Genomic DNA, 17,560 nt, shown 5'->3' on the forward strand with positions numbered 1-17,560 from the left:
AGAAAAACAAAGGAAAAATACACAAAGAAAATGATAGCGAATGCACAGACTCGCTCGGCTGAAAGTTCTCGGCTTCCGCCGCTTTGCGGCGCTGGTCGCGGCGGTGGCGCCCTTCGTAACAAGCGGGCCATTATACAAGAGCGCGCCCGATGCAAATTCCGCCGAAACGCGCCGCTCTCAAACAATGAAAGATTGAGGCAACGACAAGCGGATCGTCCCGGGCGCCGGTGACGTAGGTCGACGGTGAATAAAGGCCGGAAGAGGGATTTGGGGAGCAAAAGAGGAGAAGGCCGGAGGGAGAGAAGGTCCGGACGGGACGGTTGCGTCGATGCTCATGTTTTAAACAGGGCCTCCCGCTGATCACAGGATGCCGATGCCTAATGGAGAACTCGAGGAACACCGCGATCGTCGTCGCGTAACAAGCGGCTCGAACACAGAGGGAAAATTAAACGGCCATGCTTCGTTCCAAGAAAAGACAGTGGGGGAGTGGATCTGAAAGCATTACAGAAAAGAGGAGAACCGGTGAGGTGAAACATCAGTAACAAAACGAAGGCAATAAAAAAAGAGAAACGATGAAAGAGTAACGGGAGCAAGAAATACGAAAAAGGCACAAAAAATAATGAGAGAGGATTTTTTTTTTCTTTGGCGACAAAGTGAGGAAGGACGGCCTTGGCAGATCCAATTAGAATTTCGTCCCGACGAGCACGAATAGAGCGTGGATAAGAGCTCCTTTCGGTTTTCTGCTTTTATTATTTGTTTTTTCTCTCCCTTCGACGTATTGCATAGGGAAGAGGACACCCAGGGCTTCCAAAAGAAGGCAGGTAGGTGAGGGGGCTGGAACAAAAAAACTGCGGAGATGCCCCAAAACGCACTAAAAAAATAAAGAGAACGGACATGAAAATCTGAAGAGGCGCTCCTTTTTCTTTTCTTTATTTTTCCAGTGTTTTGCGAGAAACATGATAGTTTTCGCTTGCTTTTTCTTTTCGTTCCTGTCTTCGCTTTCTCTTCGAACATTCCTACTTCGGCGGTCCGCTCGTTTGGCCGCAGCTGTGAACTTTGATGTGTTTTTTGCTGCTAGCCGAGAAACAAAAACAAAACTGGACCTCAGCAGCCATAAAAACTGGGCAGCCCTAACAAGACATTCAGAAGAGAAATTTTTCGATTGGGTCGTTTTTCTTCCTTTACCTCTTCTTGTTTCAAGAGGACGTCCACGAGTGTTCGATAACTTGCTATTTCCTCGGGCGGTGGAGAAGTGAATGGATTTCCGGCCCGCACACAAATAAAACGGAAGCAGGAAAAGAGACGCAGTTTCCGCATCTCATTGGAGAAAGTTCTTTCCAATAGAAATATCTGTGCACGAAAGCTTTAAGCCTTTTTTTTGCTACTTTATTGTTGAGAAGCATGAAAAGATACGGCCAGTAAACCAGACTGCGTTATGTTTTCACAAAAGTTCAAGACTAAAAAAAATATTGCTATCGTGAAATTATCATGTTGCTATACACCTCTTAAAGGTGCTTACTTTATCGCCACGAACTCCGATTCGCAGCGCTCGAACTTTTTGGAGAGGATGGAGGGATAGAAAGAATAGCGCTAGTCAAAGACAACGTGGAATCCGGAATTTGTACTTCGCTCTGCGGCCTTTGTGATGCGCAAGAGAGCGAAAATGAAGAGTTAAAATTCTGGCACCATGCAGCAAACAGCGCCACGAACGTAAACATTTGCGCTGGGCATTGAAGGCGGGAAATGTCTTTTCGCAGCGCTGTTCAACGTTCAGCGAATAACGGTTTTCATTTTATACGAGAAAGATTTTTCTGGATAGGAAAAGCATCGTAGGCAAAGAGAATCTCAAAAGGTACGCTTTTTTTTGTACGAGAAAGCGTTACTATTTCGACAACAACATTTAGGTTTTGTAGCCAGAAAAAAAGTGTAATTTATTAAAGGTGAGGCGAGCTTCGAATATTCTTTCATTTCCTACCAAACGAGTTAGCATATTTTAGATAAAATGACAGCAGTTAATTTATGTGGCAGATAAATAATTTTTTTTAAAAACTGGAGGCAAGAATAATTGCGAAAGTTTTTTTTTCTTCTGCTGGAGAAGCGAACTACCGCTACTTTACTAAAAAAAATAGTGAGCACATATATACGGAGTGTTTCACGTAAGATGTTCTGCAATTTTTAAAATAGGCTTTTAGACACCGACGGAATGTGGGCGAGATGGCAACAATAGGCGCCAGCACTAGAGAAGGTTTCCAGTACTAGCAATTATTTTCCAAGCCACAGCTGCTCCCAAATTTTCCGTGTAGATAACAGACGTGCTGCATTTTTCGCGCAGCTTTGGCAATGTAAAAAGTGCCGTAAACTAAGCACGACTCATCGAGTTCATCTGATGTGAGAACGATATGTGATTAGTCGGATTTTTGTCTATCACAGTTCTGGCGGTCGAGATGAAGCACAGCAGATGTGCCAGTTTATTTCGGCGCTTGATCTATCCGCGAGCTGCTTTGTTGACAAGAACTTTAATTAGCTTCAGCAAGCGCTGCACCAGATTAGTTGGGTGTCACAATACCATAATGTGTCACTCTAGAAACATGCGTTGCCGTGAGCGTGAGCGCACATAGCTCGGTACCATTTCTCTGAAATGAAACGTTAAGACTAAACATTTTCAATCTTTTTGTGCAATGAAATTTGTAATGGTGACCTTGCTCCGATCGAGTTGGTTCGATCGAAATGAAGTGCCTACAGCCGCGAAGCTTCCCGAATTTATTTTGGATATTTGAGAAGACTCCAGGATTCAGTTCTATAAAGCTGGGTGTATATAGAATGTGTGCCAAGTGTTTTGCGCTAGCATTTGAGCTTGTAACATAATTGCGAACTAAAACCACAGCAATGATCAGGCTTCTTCTTTCAGCTTTAAAGCAGTGCGGAGAAGCTTAGTAAAGACGTCATAAATGTTCGGCTTTCAGAGCGTTCTTGCTTGCGTCCACGGGCGGTCATGTCTTCTTGAATGCCTTCAAACAACGCTCTGAGAGCTTTGCCTTTGGTTGCGTTAATTTTCTTCCTTCAGGTAAGCGTTACTGTGCTGAAAGTCTGCCGCCACCATAAATGACGTCATCACGCGGGCGCTGCACGCTGCGGTGAAGCGTGAACACCATCGCGGTTTTAATTGGCGATTACATCACTATTTCAAATGCTAGCACCAACAGACTTCGCACGCTTTCTCTAGAAGTTTCACACCTTCTACCTCTCAAAAAGCTTGTCGAATTCTAAAACCCATTCAGTAGAACTTTAATCTTCACATCTTTTGCATGCCCAAAGTTCGTTTTGTTCCGAGAAAATGTACTCAAACTTATTGTGCATATACTAATTTCCTCCACGCTTAAACTTAACCTTTAATTTCGGCTCTTAATAATAATTTGCTTCTTGTCAAAGCCAGGGTCCCAAGTAATGCAGTGCTTGAATCGAAGTTTTTTTTGCTCACTCATCCTATTTTCTTCTCTGCGATCACGGGTTATAAAAAGACCACAATATGCTGCAGGGCTGATCGATATACTGAGCAAGCTGAGATAGGCAACATTTTTTACCCGACCCGAAAAAAAAAAGTACGCGGCACAGCTTAACGAAAAACACAGATGTCGATCTGATAATGCACAAAGTGCACGGATTTCCAGGCACACGCCTTTCTTAAGACCCGCCATTCAGTAGGGCGGTGTATAAAGTAGAAACCGCACGTAAAAAAACTATAAAGAAAACACAAGAACATAAAAACCTCAAACTAGAGGAAAACAGGTTGCCAGTGGCGTCGCGCCCTGCGCTGCAGCTATTCGTGGCGACCATATCGATTGCTCTCGGCCTTCACCGCATTTTTCTGCTTATACGAGAAAGCGACACAATTTAAATAAGTCGTAAACTGGGATCAAAACGACTGAACTGTTTATGACCGTCTGCGAAGGCGAGAACTGCTGACCGTCCGACAGCGTGCATACCTCGGTTGACTGTTGAACCAGCGAGCAAGGGTGCTCTATAATGTGTGGACTCTCAGGGAGAAACAGCGTGTGGCTTAATTTGCGAAAGAAAAGTGTTTAAATTATGGCGTTTAACGTCCTAAAGCTATAAGGGACGCCGTAACGGAGGGCTCCGGATAATTGAGACCACCAGGGGTTCTTTAACATGCACTGACATCGCACAGTACCCGGGCTTATAGCTATTCGCCTCCTTCGAAATCTAACCGCCGCGGCCGTGATGAAACCCGCGTGTTTCTGATCAGCAGCCGAGTGCCATAACCACTGAGCCAATGCGGCGGTCGAGGGAAGAAAGAGGCCGCATTGACTGTCTGCTACGTTTACACGTGCCAATTTTCATTCTCTCGTCGCTACTTCAAACAACAGCTCGCTGTTTTTGTATTAAAGCCTGATCATGAACTATTTCCACGTAGGTATTCGAAGCTTATGACTGTAAAGAATATGAAGCGTAATGAAGATGCCCGTTGAGAAGTGAGCGCAAATAATTAATATGCTTTTAAAAATCACGCTTAAAAAGTCTTCTAGGAAATATTTAGCAAGGTGTCCTAAGAGTTGTGGAAAAACAAGTGGTTTTGAGCATAAAGGAGTAGGAAACCTGCAAAAGGTATTTCTTCTCACGGCCAGATCAACGCGATGGCCGACTTTTCTTTCCTGTTTTGATTTTTGCTGCAGCTTATCCGAAACGAGCTGGGATTTTTGAGCTTGAAACCAATAACCTGTACTTTTCACGGAAACCGTCAATGACTGTGAGGAAAATTTCACATGGCGTAAGTTTTACACTGCCTTGTAACACTTATTTATGAACCCGGAAGTGGCGCAACAGCACTGCAGATATATTTCTCTAACAAAATATGATGTAAGCACAAACCATGAGAACGCTTTTTTTGTTTATTTCTCCTTTGGACAACATACAGGTATTGCCCACGAGGCAAGACAAAAGGAGGTGCTAAACCTCCTGACTGGGTCTTGTCCTCGCTTGGGTACAGCAACAGGAGCGGTATTGCATTACACAACAAAAAAAGCTGTCCTTGCCATCACTTACACAGCAGACGCATCATAAACAGTTCTTGTAAATATATACAGATAATAGAATAATAATACACACTAAATCATATACAAAAATGGTACAGAAATTCAATACATTAGGGTTGTTCGAACCGACATAATATTACATCAAACAGAACCAGAAGTAAGCATTTGGTCGTCTAGGACACAACGTTAAAAAAGAAAGACGAACAGATGCGTTTAAAACCCCTGGGCGTGGAACTATTTTTAGCTGCATCTATTACAAACGTATGAGAATTACACATCAACATGATTTGGTGCTCAATTGATTGTGTTCCGTAGTTAGTACGAGGCCTATTTACCACAACAGAAGTCTGACGCAAGCTGTAACCAGTAGATCTATTTAGGTACGTGTTAAAAAAATTAATGTAATTTGTTTTTATTTCGTTATAAATAAGCACACATATTTTGAGTTCATACATGGTTTTCACAGGGATCATTCGAGACTGTGTATTTGCCGAGCAACTTTTTGTGTTGTTTCCTGCAGGTAAAAGAAACCGAGCTGCACGCGACTGCAGGGCTGATATTTTTTCTAAGTCAGTTTTGTTACAAGTACCCCAGATAAGAAGACAATAACTGATGCGAGAATGGATAAGAGAGAAATACAACTGTCTTTTCAGCGAGCAAGGTATAAGATCTCGAAGCCGGGAAAGCATACCAATAGCTCTCGCTATCTTGACACGGGTGTGGTCTATGTGGTCGCTCCAGCCTAGGCTGTGATGGAATTTAACTCCTAAAAAGGAATGGGAGCTGACACGCTCAAGGTAGCAAGAGCCGTAACGAAGCTTAAAATCGTAATCAATTGGCTTGTTTTCTGCACAAAAAAGCATAAATTTAGTTTTTTTCTCGTTGAGTTCAAGACTATTTAAGTTTAGCCATACACTAAGATTTAATAGCCACGTGTTAGCAGTGTTTTCAAGTTCTTTAAGATTTGTTCCAGAGAAGAATACATTCGTATCGTCTGCATATAATACTATATCATCAATTTTAGGAATGTTAACTATATCGTTTATATAGATCAAGAAGAGCAAAGGGCCTAATATAGATCCTTGCGGTACACCATATTTTACAGTCTTTGGGTTTGATTTATAGCCATGTAGGCATACGAACTGAAAACGCGACTCAAGATAACTGCGCATGAGTAGAAGTGCTATGCCCCTAATTCCACATATTTCCAGTTTTCTTAGCAAAATATGATGTTTGATGGAATCGAAGGCCTTGCGAAAATCTAGAAATATTCCAATGGTGTAGAGCTTATCCTCAATATTTCTAATTATTTTATTTTTTATTTGTACGAGGGCCATTTCAGTTGATCTTTTTTTCTGGAACCCGTACTGCTTTGTTGATATGATGTTTTTTGCAACAAAAAAGTTGTCGAGGCGTTTGTGTATGACACGTTCAATCACTTTCGAAAAAAGAGGCAAAACTGAAATCGGCCTATAGTTGTTCAGGTCACTGTATGTTCCTCCCTTGTGAATGACGACGACACGAGCTATCTTCATTTTCGCAGGAAAGATTCCCGAAGCAAGTATGCGGTTGCAGATGTAAGCGAGCGGTTTTGAGATTAAGTGGGCAATTTCTTTTATAGGTGCCTGATCAATTTTTTTTCTGCGTGTGCCGTTCGCGTTTTTTTGTCGAACCCGGGGAAACCTTCCGCCAGAACGGTTTATTTGACTGCGGTGCGTTTTTTCTTTATGTGGCTGACGTTTTATAAGTGAAGTTTTCTCTCCCAGCATTCCGTGTTATGCGCGTTCGTTTGAGGTCACGCACTATGAATGTGGCCAGGACTCCCCGCTGGGCACGGAGGGAATAAACTCTCTAGCATGTTTGCCGCACAGCTGTCTCAAGTCAGTCTGATACGCCTGCAAACTCAGTAGCGTATCGCGCTGCAAGTGGCGGCCATGTATTTTGTACCAGCAGAGCGTGTTCAACCTTCATATACGCTGCTCGAAGCCGGCGTAGAGGCCACGGGTCACCACGTTCACAGAAATAGCCATTGCAGCTCAGAACTCTGCATGTGCCAGTCTCACTGAAATGATTAGAAGGGATTTTTAAGGATTACCGCGGAAAAGGAAGCATTTTATGGACACATCGGATAAGCTTCTAGCTTATAGGCTTCTCTAATTGCACCGAGCTGCTCTGTGGGCTCCAGTAACGCGCGGTCAGCAAAAAACGTTGCATTGCAGTAAACTCCGAAACTAAGATATCACGCGACTAAGATTACATAGGGCATGCTCGAATGTGACTCTCCACAGTATGCTACAATAAGAATAAACTCTCGTGTATGTTTGTAAGCTTGTGGGCCCATTGTGCCAGAGTTTCATGAAGTGGGCACTTACTCCACCCATATTTACGCGCACATGCAAAGCGCTGTCGTCCAAGAAACTTCGACCAGCGTGTTGCGAGAGAGCTTGCGACACAAACACCCTCGGCTCTCCTTTCTACAGACGCTTGTACTTGACCGCAACCAATGCGTTGTCACGCCAGCACTTCCTCATTCGCTATGATTTCGCTGACACTAGGCCGATTTGTTGGAGTTTCCACCTTTTTAACGACACACGCCTTCCAACCTTGTGCCTGTGAAGTATTTAACGACCAGCGCTGTCTTTTATAAGCCATTGTGACCCTGCTCCTGCGAAGCTTGCTTTACCGTAATATGACCCTTCATGAGGAGAAGTACTTTCTTACAGAAGGTGGGACTACAATAAAGCAGGGCATTTTCTCGTCTGTATGCTGCTAATAAAGGGGGCAGCAGGGATAACGTGACACCGCCTGGAACAGGACAGGATTAACTGGAAGGACATGGAAAGGGTCTTAGTCCGGCGTTGTACGTAGTTAGGCTGATGATGATGGGGATACTGCTAATACGTAGCTTCCTTTTCCCTCTTACAGCGAAAACTACCAGTGCCTCTACTCCCGATACAGTGATCGTGTCGGTCGGTGTTGTGATTCAAAGAGAGGAGGAAAGGTGAGGTTGGGGGAGGGGGCGAGACACGCCGTGAAGTGGCGAAGGGGAAACCAGGAATCTGCTCCGAAGTATATTGCTGTAGTACACTATCGCCAAAGAAAGTTTACCTACAGCGCATGCATGTATCGCGTTCGTATGTGTGCGTATAGCACCGGAGAGGAGGAATTGGGCACTGTATTTCCCGCCTCCTGCTCTACCGCAGTTCCGGCAAAAAGGGCTGCTGTTCTGCGAGGCGGGTGAGCTGTCACCTCGCCTGCGCGGTGAGCGTTCTGGTGTCTGCGTCTATGAGAGTGCGTTGCCCCTCTTGTGATGACACTGTGCGCGCGCTAAGAGAGTGCCAGTATGAATTGTGATGGTGATATTTTGTGCGGCGCCTCAGTACTCATCACTGCAGTTGCACAGACATGATGAGTAGGCCGTTGTATCTTGCGCGGACAGTCGAAACAGAAGAGCTCCTGTAAGCTCGCCGCCGGTAAAAGGAACGCGAAAAAATTAAGGGTGTCCGCCAGACCGCCAAATGAAAACTTACGCGGCATATAAGCAGAGGTAAAAAAGTAACTGCAGATATCGCATGTCCGTATCCACTGCATGCACACCCGCTAAAATAGTGTCACTGAAATTCTCATTACACATTGTAACCGAACTGTTAGATTTTTTAAATTGTGACACATAACTAGCTAGGCTATAATATATAATAATTTTCTATCCTCTGAAATGCGGAAAAAATTGTTTGATGCATAAACCTGCGTAGTGATCTATGCGTTTTCACCACTCAGTGGCACCCGAAAGGTCTCACGCGTATTCTACGTTAAACGTTTCACTAGCGCTCTAACAGCGTTGATGTATGCGGTATCGTCGGTTTTCACCTAAATCACAAAAAGGCCAGACTTGCGGACTGGTTTTGGCTACCCCAAACGCGTGATTTCCTGCCCGCAGTGAAAAAACGCTCTGAATTATCGCCGGAGAACCTCTAATCTCCGACCCAGCCCATTCGTTCAACCCCCGGTTACGAAGCCGCGACGCTATGTGCGTACCGCGGAACAGAGGCGGCACGCATGCGCACATCAATAATGGGTGCGCCTCTGACCTTGCTTTCAGGGGTGGAACGATATATTTCTTATTTTTTTCCTTTTCATTCCTTTTTGCTCCGGCGGTAAAGTGATTCCAGGAAAATACAAGCAAATGTTGCTGCATACCGCACGCATTATGCGAAGAGAAATTAGTAAAAAAAAAGTCGAGCCTTCCTTCTTTCTCAGCCATCAGTATATATTTCACACACAATCATGGTTGGGGAGGTCGTGGCGTTGCTGAAAGCTGGAAAGAAAAGGAGGAAAAAAGGAAAGAAAATGGAGCTATAGAGGCGATAACGTGCTCCGGTGGAGTGGACGTGTGTAAATAGGAGCGGATGTACGAGTAGAAAGCACGATGCGGTAGATTTAGCGGTTGACAGCACTTCTTTTTTTCTCTGGTGGGAAAAAGCATTAACAAAATTAAAGCCACACATATTACATCTTATGAAAAAGGGATTTTGATAATATTGTTACGAGGTTGCAAGCCAAGGAACAGGACGACTGGACGACAGATGAAATAAAATTTAATGGCTGCGGGCCAAAAGCGAGCGCTCCAACATGCACCACTGCCCTCTTCTTCGTCTTCTTCATAACGATATTATGAAGCCTGCACTGTCAACGATTGTTCGTAACCTGCTAAGTTTATCGGTTTATCAGAATGCGTGACTGAAACCTCTCAGAGTCATCCTCATTTTTTTTTTTTTGGGGGGGGGGGGGGATCGCTGTCCAATCAATGAAAGCAAAAACCCAGAGGATTCCTCGCACTGTTTGACATGTTATGAGGGGATTAACATCCCAAAACTGCGCATGAGGCATCAGAGACGCCGTAGTAGATGACTACGGATTGATTTTGACCACTTGGCGTTTTTAACTTGCACTGATATCAAACAGCACACAGTAGCTTTTGCATTTCGACTCCACCAAAATGCGGTCGCCGTGGCAGGCATCAGGTCCCGCGACCATAGGCTCAGCAGAAGAACGCCATAGCTACTAAGCCACATCAAAAGGGCGCTTCGTCCTGTTTGAAAATGAATGTACTGGTCACAGCAAGGCTAACGTGTTTTGAAAATGTGTTCATGAAAGTGTGGTTTGTGTGCGCATATATGACGAATACAAAACTCTGTGAGAGCACAATTTTTCACAATCAACTCAAATATTTCTCCCAATGAGCGAACAGGCTTCGTCGGAGGCATTCTTCACACTCATTTAATTCCCCGAGAGCAGTAGGTTATAAAGTGCAACTTGATTTGATTACTTTTATTTTTTTGTGCACTTCATGATCTTCTTACGGAAGTTCATTTTGAGACCTTTTTACTCCATTAAAATTTCGAACAACTCAACGATCTGCGTCATCACCCCAAATGCAGTCCCTATAATTAGCCGTCGCTTCTAATATACAGTACAATATGTCGGTGAGGCTGAGGGTATAAAACATTGCGAACAAACGAGCCAAGTTTACGGCCAAAGAATGGACGTTTTAAGTCGGTAAATTCAGGACGTTGCGTTGGAGTTATCTGCAAGAGCTTTCAGGAAATAATCCCGGAAAAGAATAGGAAAATGGCTGCACTTTTCCGGCCAGTTTCCTACCTTCGTAAAACAGGCTAACGCCTTCACCATTCCAATACCCTGTTTAGTACTCCAAGCCTTAACGAGTTACTTTGTTTCTTTTTTTATAACTATCGGTCGGCTAGTCCTTTTCGTAGAGCAGCGACGGGACTAGCCATGATAGTTGCCGTGATCGTAAACCTAAAACAGGTGACCCAGAAAACCTAAATTGAGGCTATCAAAAGGCTCGCCGCGGTGGCTCAGTGGCTAGGGCACTCGGGTACTGATCCGGAGTACTCGGGTTCGAACCCGACCGCGGCGGCAGCGTTTCGATGGAGGCGAAACGCAAAGGCACCCGTGTGCTGTGCGATGTGAGTGCACGTTAAATATCCCCACGTGGTCGAAATTATTCCGGAGCCCTCCACTATGGCACCTCTTTCTTACTTTCTTCCTTCACTCCCTCGTTTATCCCTTCTCTTACGGTGGTGTTCAGGTGTCCGCCGATATGTGAAAGAGGTACTGCGCCATTTCCTTTCCCCAACAACCAATTTTTCCATTATTCTATCAAAAGGTTTGCTACTCCAGCAAGGTTGCAAGAAGACCCAAGCAATTTGCTGAACCAAAGTTTCAAGCTTTCCAATAGCAGCCACCTGTGTGCATCGTTCACGCTTATCGTCGGACATCCGCTCCTTCGAGGCATAGGTATCCGCGCAAGAAAAAAATTGTAGCGCGAAGGCGCGGCAGATCAGGCCAGGCTAGAATGCAAAACTGTAAAAGTAACGAGAAAAGCTTACATGAAGAGTAAAGCCGGGGGGCGGAGTGCAAACCTAGACGGAGTGACCGCCGGGAGGCAATATTCAATCGATGCTACGCACGAACGCGCGCTCGCACACACACATCTACCCTACGTGGAGCGAGCGGCTTGTTAAGCGATATTCACAAACAGAGTGAAAATGAGCTGCCGGCTCCATAAAGAACCGTAGCTGCGTGCCCGACGAGACAGAGGGGGAAAAGAGAGAGAGGGCGAGAGAAATAGAGCGAACGTGAATGAAGAGGGAAAGAAAAAGTAAGTAGAAAGGAAGGATGGGGAAAGGGCAGGCGCTTTTAGCTAGATGAGCACGTCCGTTCATAGCGCCGGCGTTGGAGTTCCAGCCGATCTCTCGCGCGGGGCCTCCCTGTTCAGTCTCTAGTGCGTACTTGTGCCAGCTAGGAAAGGAGGAGCTCGCACAGAGAGAGAGAGATAGAGAGAGTAATTGAAAGAGGGAAGAGGAAGCAGGGGACAGTACCGACGCCTTCCCTGCATGCGGGCACGTTTCGGCAGTGAAGTGTGGGAATTCGGGAAAATTCACTCCCTTCACGACCAAGAGGCGCTGGCTCGCTTTTCCTCTCCCTCCCCTCCAGTCCATGACAGGTTTGGTCGGGTAAACTGACGTGCCTGCGCGCCGAGCGAGGACCAGGAAGTGACGGTACTGCGAAGCTGTCGCGGTTCTGTCGGCGAACGGTGGTCGCGGCGTGCAATCTAGGAAGAGCGCGCGCTAGAGAGATATTGGGTTACGCAGGAGATTGCCGCGAAAGCCGATAACGCGGGACAGCGCGATCGAGGGAGAACAGTGACCGGAAATGTACCCGAGTTTTGGGGCAGGGCGTTTGCTCCGTCAGAGCGAATTTCCGCAATGTCACTGCAGGACACATGGAAATAAAGATTCTAAATAGCCTTCAATTAGTTCCGCCTAGTGAGAGTCAAGTGTTGTTTTTAATAAAGTGACGCTAAATTGTGTTCACTGTTTGCGTACAAAGATGGCTACCACTAAGTTTGTAGTACATACTCTTACTATCCAGGGGGATACTTCGAATGGTGTTGTCCTGATATAGCTTATATTTTTTGTTGATTGAAAACAAGGGATACAGTGTCTAGCCCAAGTATAGTATTAGTAGTAGTACTAGTTTAGTAGTTGAGGGCTATTGATGCACTGGTAATTCTGACCATAATGCAACCAATAGACGGTGATGTGAGCTAGTTATGGTAAATAACATTAGGTAAAACCATCAGAATAAATGAAAAGAAGCGAAAAAGATGGATGAACAAGTGAAATAACTATCTAGAATGCATGCGACGAGCTTTCAAATCCGCAACATCATATAGCTCTCACTGCAAGCACAAGTCATCTTAAACAAAACAATCCAGTATTGCGGTAATAACCCATTTTAAGGCTGCAACCAACGTGCCATAGGAGTTAGTACGTCTCTTCTGACGATTAATTTGTTTGGTTTATGAGGTTTAACGTCCAAAAGCGACTTAGGCTATGAGAGACGCCGTAGTGAAGGGCTTCGAATGATTTCGACCACGTGGAGTTCTTTAACGTGCACTGACATTGCACAGTACACGGGCCTCTAGAATTTCGCCTCCATCGAAATGTAACCGCTGCGGCCGGGATCGGACACGACGATTTCTATAACATGATACAAGCAAGCCAGAATGCGATACACTAACTTGGCGGAGTTATTAATCACTGTACCGTTACATCTAGGCTTTTTTTTCTGGAAGTAAACAGACACGTTCGGTATTCCGCTAAGTGTAGTAAATTAAGAATATCATAACTTCGGTCCCTCGTGAGAGGCTTTGGACCCTCGAAGTGCACACAGACTAGCTGAAGACGCGGAAGCCTCTCAGCTGCGAGTTGCAGAGCAGAGCGTGATTGTGCGAGCCGTTAAGTGTTACGCCGGTTGCTACCGAAATGTGCCCATTTCGGACACTTTTTTCTTGAAGTGTGGTTTCCGAAACTGCAGATAAGGCTTCTATATCAATTCGGAGTCTAGGAGGCGCGCCATTGCAGGAATTACGCAGTTTCCCGTGGCGTCAAAACCACTTGGATGTCGTCTGAATGCGCAGAAAGCAGCTGCGCTAAAAAGTACTGACCGAAAACTTGGTGCTCTTTGAAAATGCGAGAAATTACGGTTTCAGTCAAGCTTGATCACAATTATGATAAGCTTATGAGTGCATACAACCTTGTTTTTGAGCGGCTTAAGCAACTGCACAGATGTTCAGGTTTTTGTAATGCACCGGATCAGACGTTGTATACGACAGTACCACAGCACCTCCTTTCCAGCACAGACCTTCCAGGGACCAGTTCACCGAGGGGTTGAAACTATAATTTGAGCCAATCAACCACTCTCTATCGTGTACAAGATGCATGCCACGGGCTTCCTATGTAGCGACGTCTCGCGTACTCGCATATAGAAAGAGGCAGTCTTACCTGAACTTCTAAGGCATGGTAGGCTACTATGAGTCCCAGCAGCATAATGGTGGACACAGTGATGAGCGTTTTCACCGACATCGAGTACACCGAGCTCTGGAAGAGAAGAGAATGCGGAAGAAAGTGAGAAAAAAAGACGACGGGAAAAACGCTCGCGACGCCACACATAGTTCTGTTTACTGCATTTTTCGGCACCCTTGTAAAGTCCATGCCAACTTCTATTATTTGCCTCCTCTCCATCAATTTTACATGCGTTTATAGAAACCTTATTGATCGAGGTTTAGTTAATAACGCAGGATGAAGGGAATGGAGGTTGCCGAAAGAATCAATTTATTTTTGTGAAAACTTGTTGTTTTTTCTGTAATGAAGTTGAAATTATGCGCCTTTGAATAATCTTCTCTTCAATCCCTTTTATAAACACCCACTCTCTTTCGCTCTTTTACCACTCCTCGGAGCGATAGCTGAAATTGTCGCACTTTTCCGCTGTCTCCACCAACCGGCGTGACATAAGGCAACGAGCTGCGTCTCATCCTTCTCGCGACAGTCCCTAACCACAAGCTCTAATTTTCATGTCACGTGATACGCCTGAATCACGTGACCGCGTTTTGAAGCCTCTCGAGTGTGCCCATTTTTCAATCAACATCGCCTTTACAGCCTAGGCCTATTTGGTACCTTTGTTTGGAACAACGCAAAGGACGGGACACAAGGCAAAAGACACCATGTGCGCTGACTCGTGGTGTCTCCGTCTTTGTATTCCGTCCCTTGCGCTGTTACAAATATGAACGTTAACGGACAAGCCCAATTCACAACACTTGTGCAGTTGGATAACACCCTCGTTGACCAGTTGGTGAATGGAGGGTTTTCCTGCTACAGCTACACAGCCATCAGTGTAAAATGGATAGAAGGCTAGTAGTAGTTGGTTTTTCGCTTTCGTGCTTTTTTTTCTTATTCAAGCCCAGCAAACGATTTACAACAAAGCATTCATAATCATTTATGTTCGCATTTGTGTTTTTTTTTTGTTGCAGATTTCATCCCTCCGGAGGCAGTAAACTCCGCGTCACGGCATTCATGTGCCCAAGGGCTAAACAAACGGCGCTTCTTCTCTTCTAAGCCATGCAACGCACTTTGTTTCCCCAGCGCCAGAAGTCATGAATAGCACTCCGCGTATTTTGCTCTACGACATGCGCTGGGACGTAAAAAAAAGGGAAGGGCTTCCCTTCTGTTACCTCAACTTTACATTAGAACCTCACTTTGTTTTGGGCAAAATGTGCAGTGCACAGAAGCAGCCAAGCCCGGGCCGGCATTTTTCACAAGCGCGATGACATATACGGCAACTGAATGTAAAGCAGGGCTTTCCACATCTCCGAGGAAGCCGCAGCGCGCTCTGCTGATGGTGCGCTATAGTAGCCACTTTATGCTTTGGAGGCCGCTTCGGAGGCGTGCTCTTTTGCAGGGGTGCCAGCGTGAGCGTGGGCAGGAGTATTCTTGGCTTTCACAATTCATCCACGGCACCGAAGGAATTCTAACCGGATGCCATTTTTATCACCTTTCAAGACGCATGTATCACCGCGGCTAAGCTGAAAGCATGACGCTGTTGAGTACTATGAGGCAGCTTCGATATCAGGCCACACTTGTGGAACTTCAATGCAGATGATTCAAGAATGGCACTGTGCTGAAATTTTCTGGCATGTTAGTACGCACAATGGCATTTCCCGAGGTTGCTTTCACGTAGGTTTCTGCCCTCGCTTCATCCATGTTTATAGGTGGTAATAAAGATTAATTTCATTGAATTAAGTTTTATTTCGACTTTACGAAGCACCGGGTGTCGAAACAGGACACCCTCATAGATCCCAGCCACTTTTCCTAAACAAAAATAGTACGCTAGCTTTATAACTTTGATATAAAGAATCAAAGAAAACAGCAAGGAGTTTCACATATCGGAACAATTCAAATAAGGAATTGAAACAAAGCGGCATATCTCTGATATGACATAACGTGACGTGAGTAATAATAATAGTATTTCTAGTGATCTTAGCCAGAGAAGTACCAGGCTATGGTAGGCATAATTTGAATAAAAAACTTATAAAAAGTGCTGAACGTCGCAGGACTGTGGCATAAGCCCGAAAGATCCCCCCCCCCCCTTTTTTTTTTGTTCCTGTTATCAGAGAGTAGAATCCGGAGGTACAGTATGAAAGATATGTTCGTAATACTTCGAGCTGCAATAGACATTTATTTTAGACTTCGGCTTTCTAGCACAGTCACCAACAAGAAAATCGGCGAGAATTGGAACTGAGAGCAATAAAATAGGGAACAATGACGTTGGGAAAAACAGTGATGAATAACGTGTTCAGGTTTCTCCACATAAGTAAGAAAACGTAAGGCGTCGTGATCCACGATGTTCAGATGCACGATTGAATGAGCTAAATGAGCACAAGAAGTAATTGGGGCTCTCAGATAGCGCGAGGGACGATGCTTTTTGTTAGTGTTCGCTCATGGCGCGGTGTGCTTGCGCAGTTTAGTATTGCCAAATCCGGCACAACGTAGAAAACATGATAGTGAGGAATGCGAACGATACTCAACCACACCTGGAACTGTTTCACTGCGCTCGAAACGCAGTCGTATCTCAAAGCAAGCTGAGAATGGCAAGAGTTCTCTGACATTAGATAATATATTGGCGCACTAGTTTTATTCTTTGCCACAGTCTAGATTAAAGCTCGTCTCCACTTGTGAGCTCTGTCAATGCCTGTGAGCTCAGAAGCTACCTGGCTGACTCTCATTGCTACTCAACTTATCATCCTTCCTTCACGTTCTAGACTTGGTAGTCCAAGAACTCTGTTGAAAAACGGGGAATTTTGTTGTTTCGTTGAATAATAAAGATAAACAATGGCCAATAAGGCAAGAATGTTTGAAGTGATTCTGCATTCACAATCTAGAAACTTTGTTTTATGATATCGACGCCGTGCCGGAATGGCTTGGCCTTACACCGCATCTAGGTTAAAATATTTCTTTTCTGCAGTGCGGCCCCACTTCTCATCCACAGCACGGTTAGTATTTCAAAAAAGTAGGAATACTAGTCCAACATTCGGTGCCTGCTCCGCTTCGCTTCCCAATCTCAAACTTCTGTGTATACGGAGCTAGCCACTGAAAGGAGGTCGAATAACGAACTAATCCAGGAAGAAACATTCTGGTAGGACTTCCTGGCTGAAAAGCAGCAGTAACTGGCGCAAGTGTGACCAAGCTAACTGGGGTCGCATACCCGGTTGACACCAGTTATATCTTTATCCCTGTTTCTTTTTGTTTGCCACTTTTAGCCCAACGCAACTGTAGCACAAGGCACCACGTACTGAGATGATCACGACGAAGTGTTTCCAAAACGATGAGGATAGCACCTGACACTAAATACATGAGCAAATAGTGTTTCTGGGTCAAATTCGAATTTCGAAAATTCATCGTGGAGTGTTCTCCAAAGCTAGTCGGAATTATTCAGGAATGTAGAACTCAAGCAAAGACGTACGCCGCAGTTAATATCCCGCAGAGCACAGGCTCTATACAATTAATAGAGATTAATAATGATTCTTGTAAACGCTAAGTGAGCGCTTGCCCGACTACATGAACAGAAGTGTGTGTAACAGCCATTCT

General features: G+C 44.9%; 1 protein-coding gene across 4 annotated transcripts in view; it reads right to left on the reverse strand.

Moving 5' to 3' along the window:
- The window catches only part of SK (small conductance calcium-activated potassium channel), a 202,563-nt gene that overhangs the window by 66,226 nt on the left and 118,777 nt on the right, over nt 1-17,560 (reverse strand). For all 4 annotated transcript variants that reach the window (XM_077654683.1, XM_077654682.1, XM_077654681.1 and 1 more), the window contains one exon: nt 13,922-14,017. In XM_077654683.1, the coding sequence (XP_077510809.1) occupies nt 13,922-14,017 (96 nt within the window). The remainder of the gene's footprint in view (nt 1-13,921; nt 14,018-17,560) is intronic.

This window comes from Amblyomma americanum, chromosome 2 (assembly GCF_052857255.1).
Source record: "Amblyomma americanum isolate KBUSLIRL-KWMA chromosome 2, ASM5285725v1, whole genome shotgun sequence".
NCBI lineage: Eukaryota > Metazoa > Arthropoda > Arachnida > Ixodida > Ixodidae > Amblyomma > Amblyomma americanum.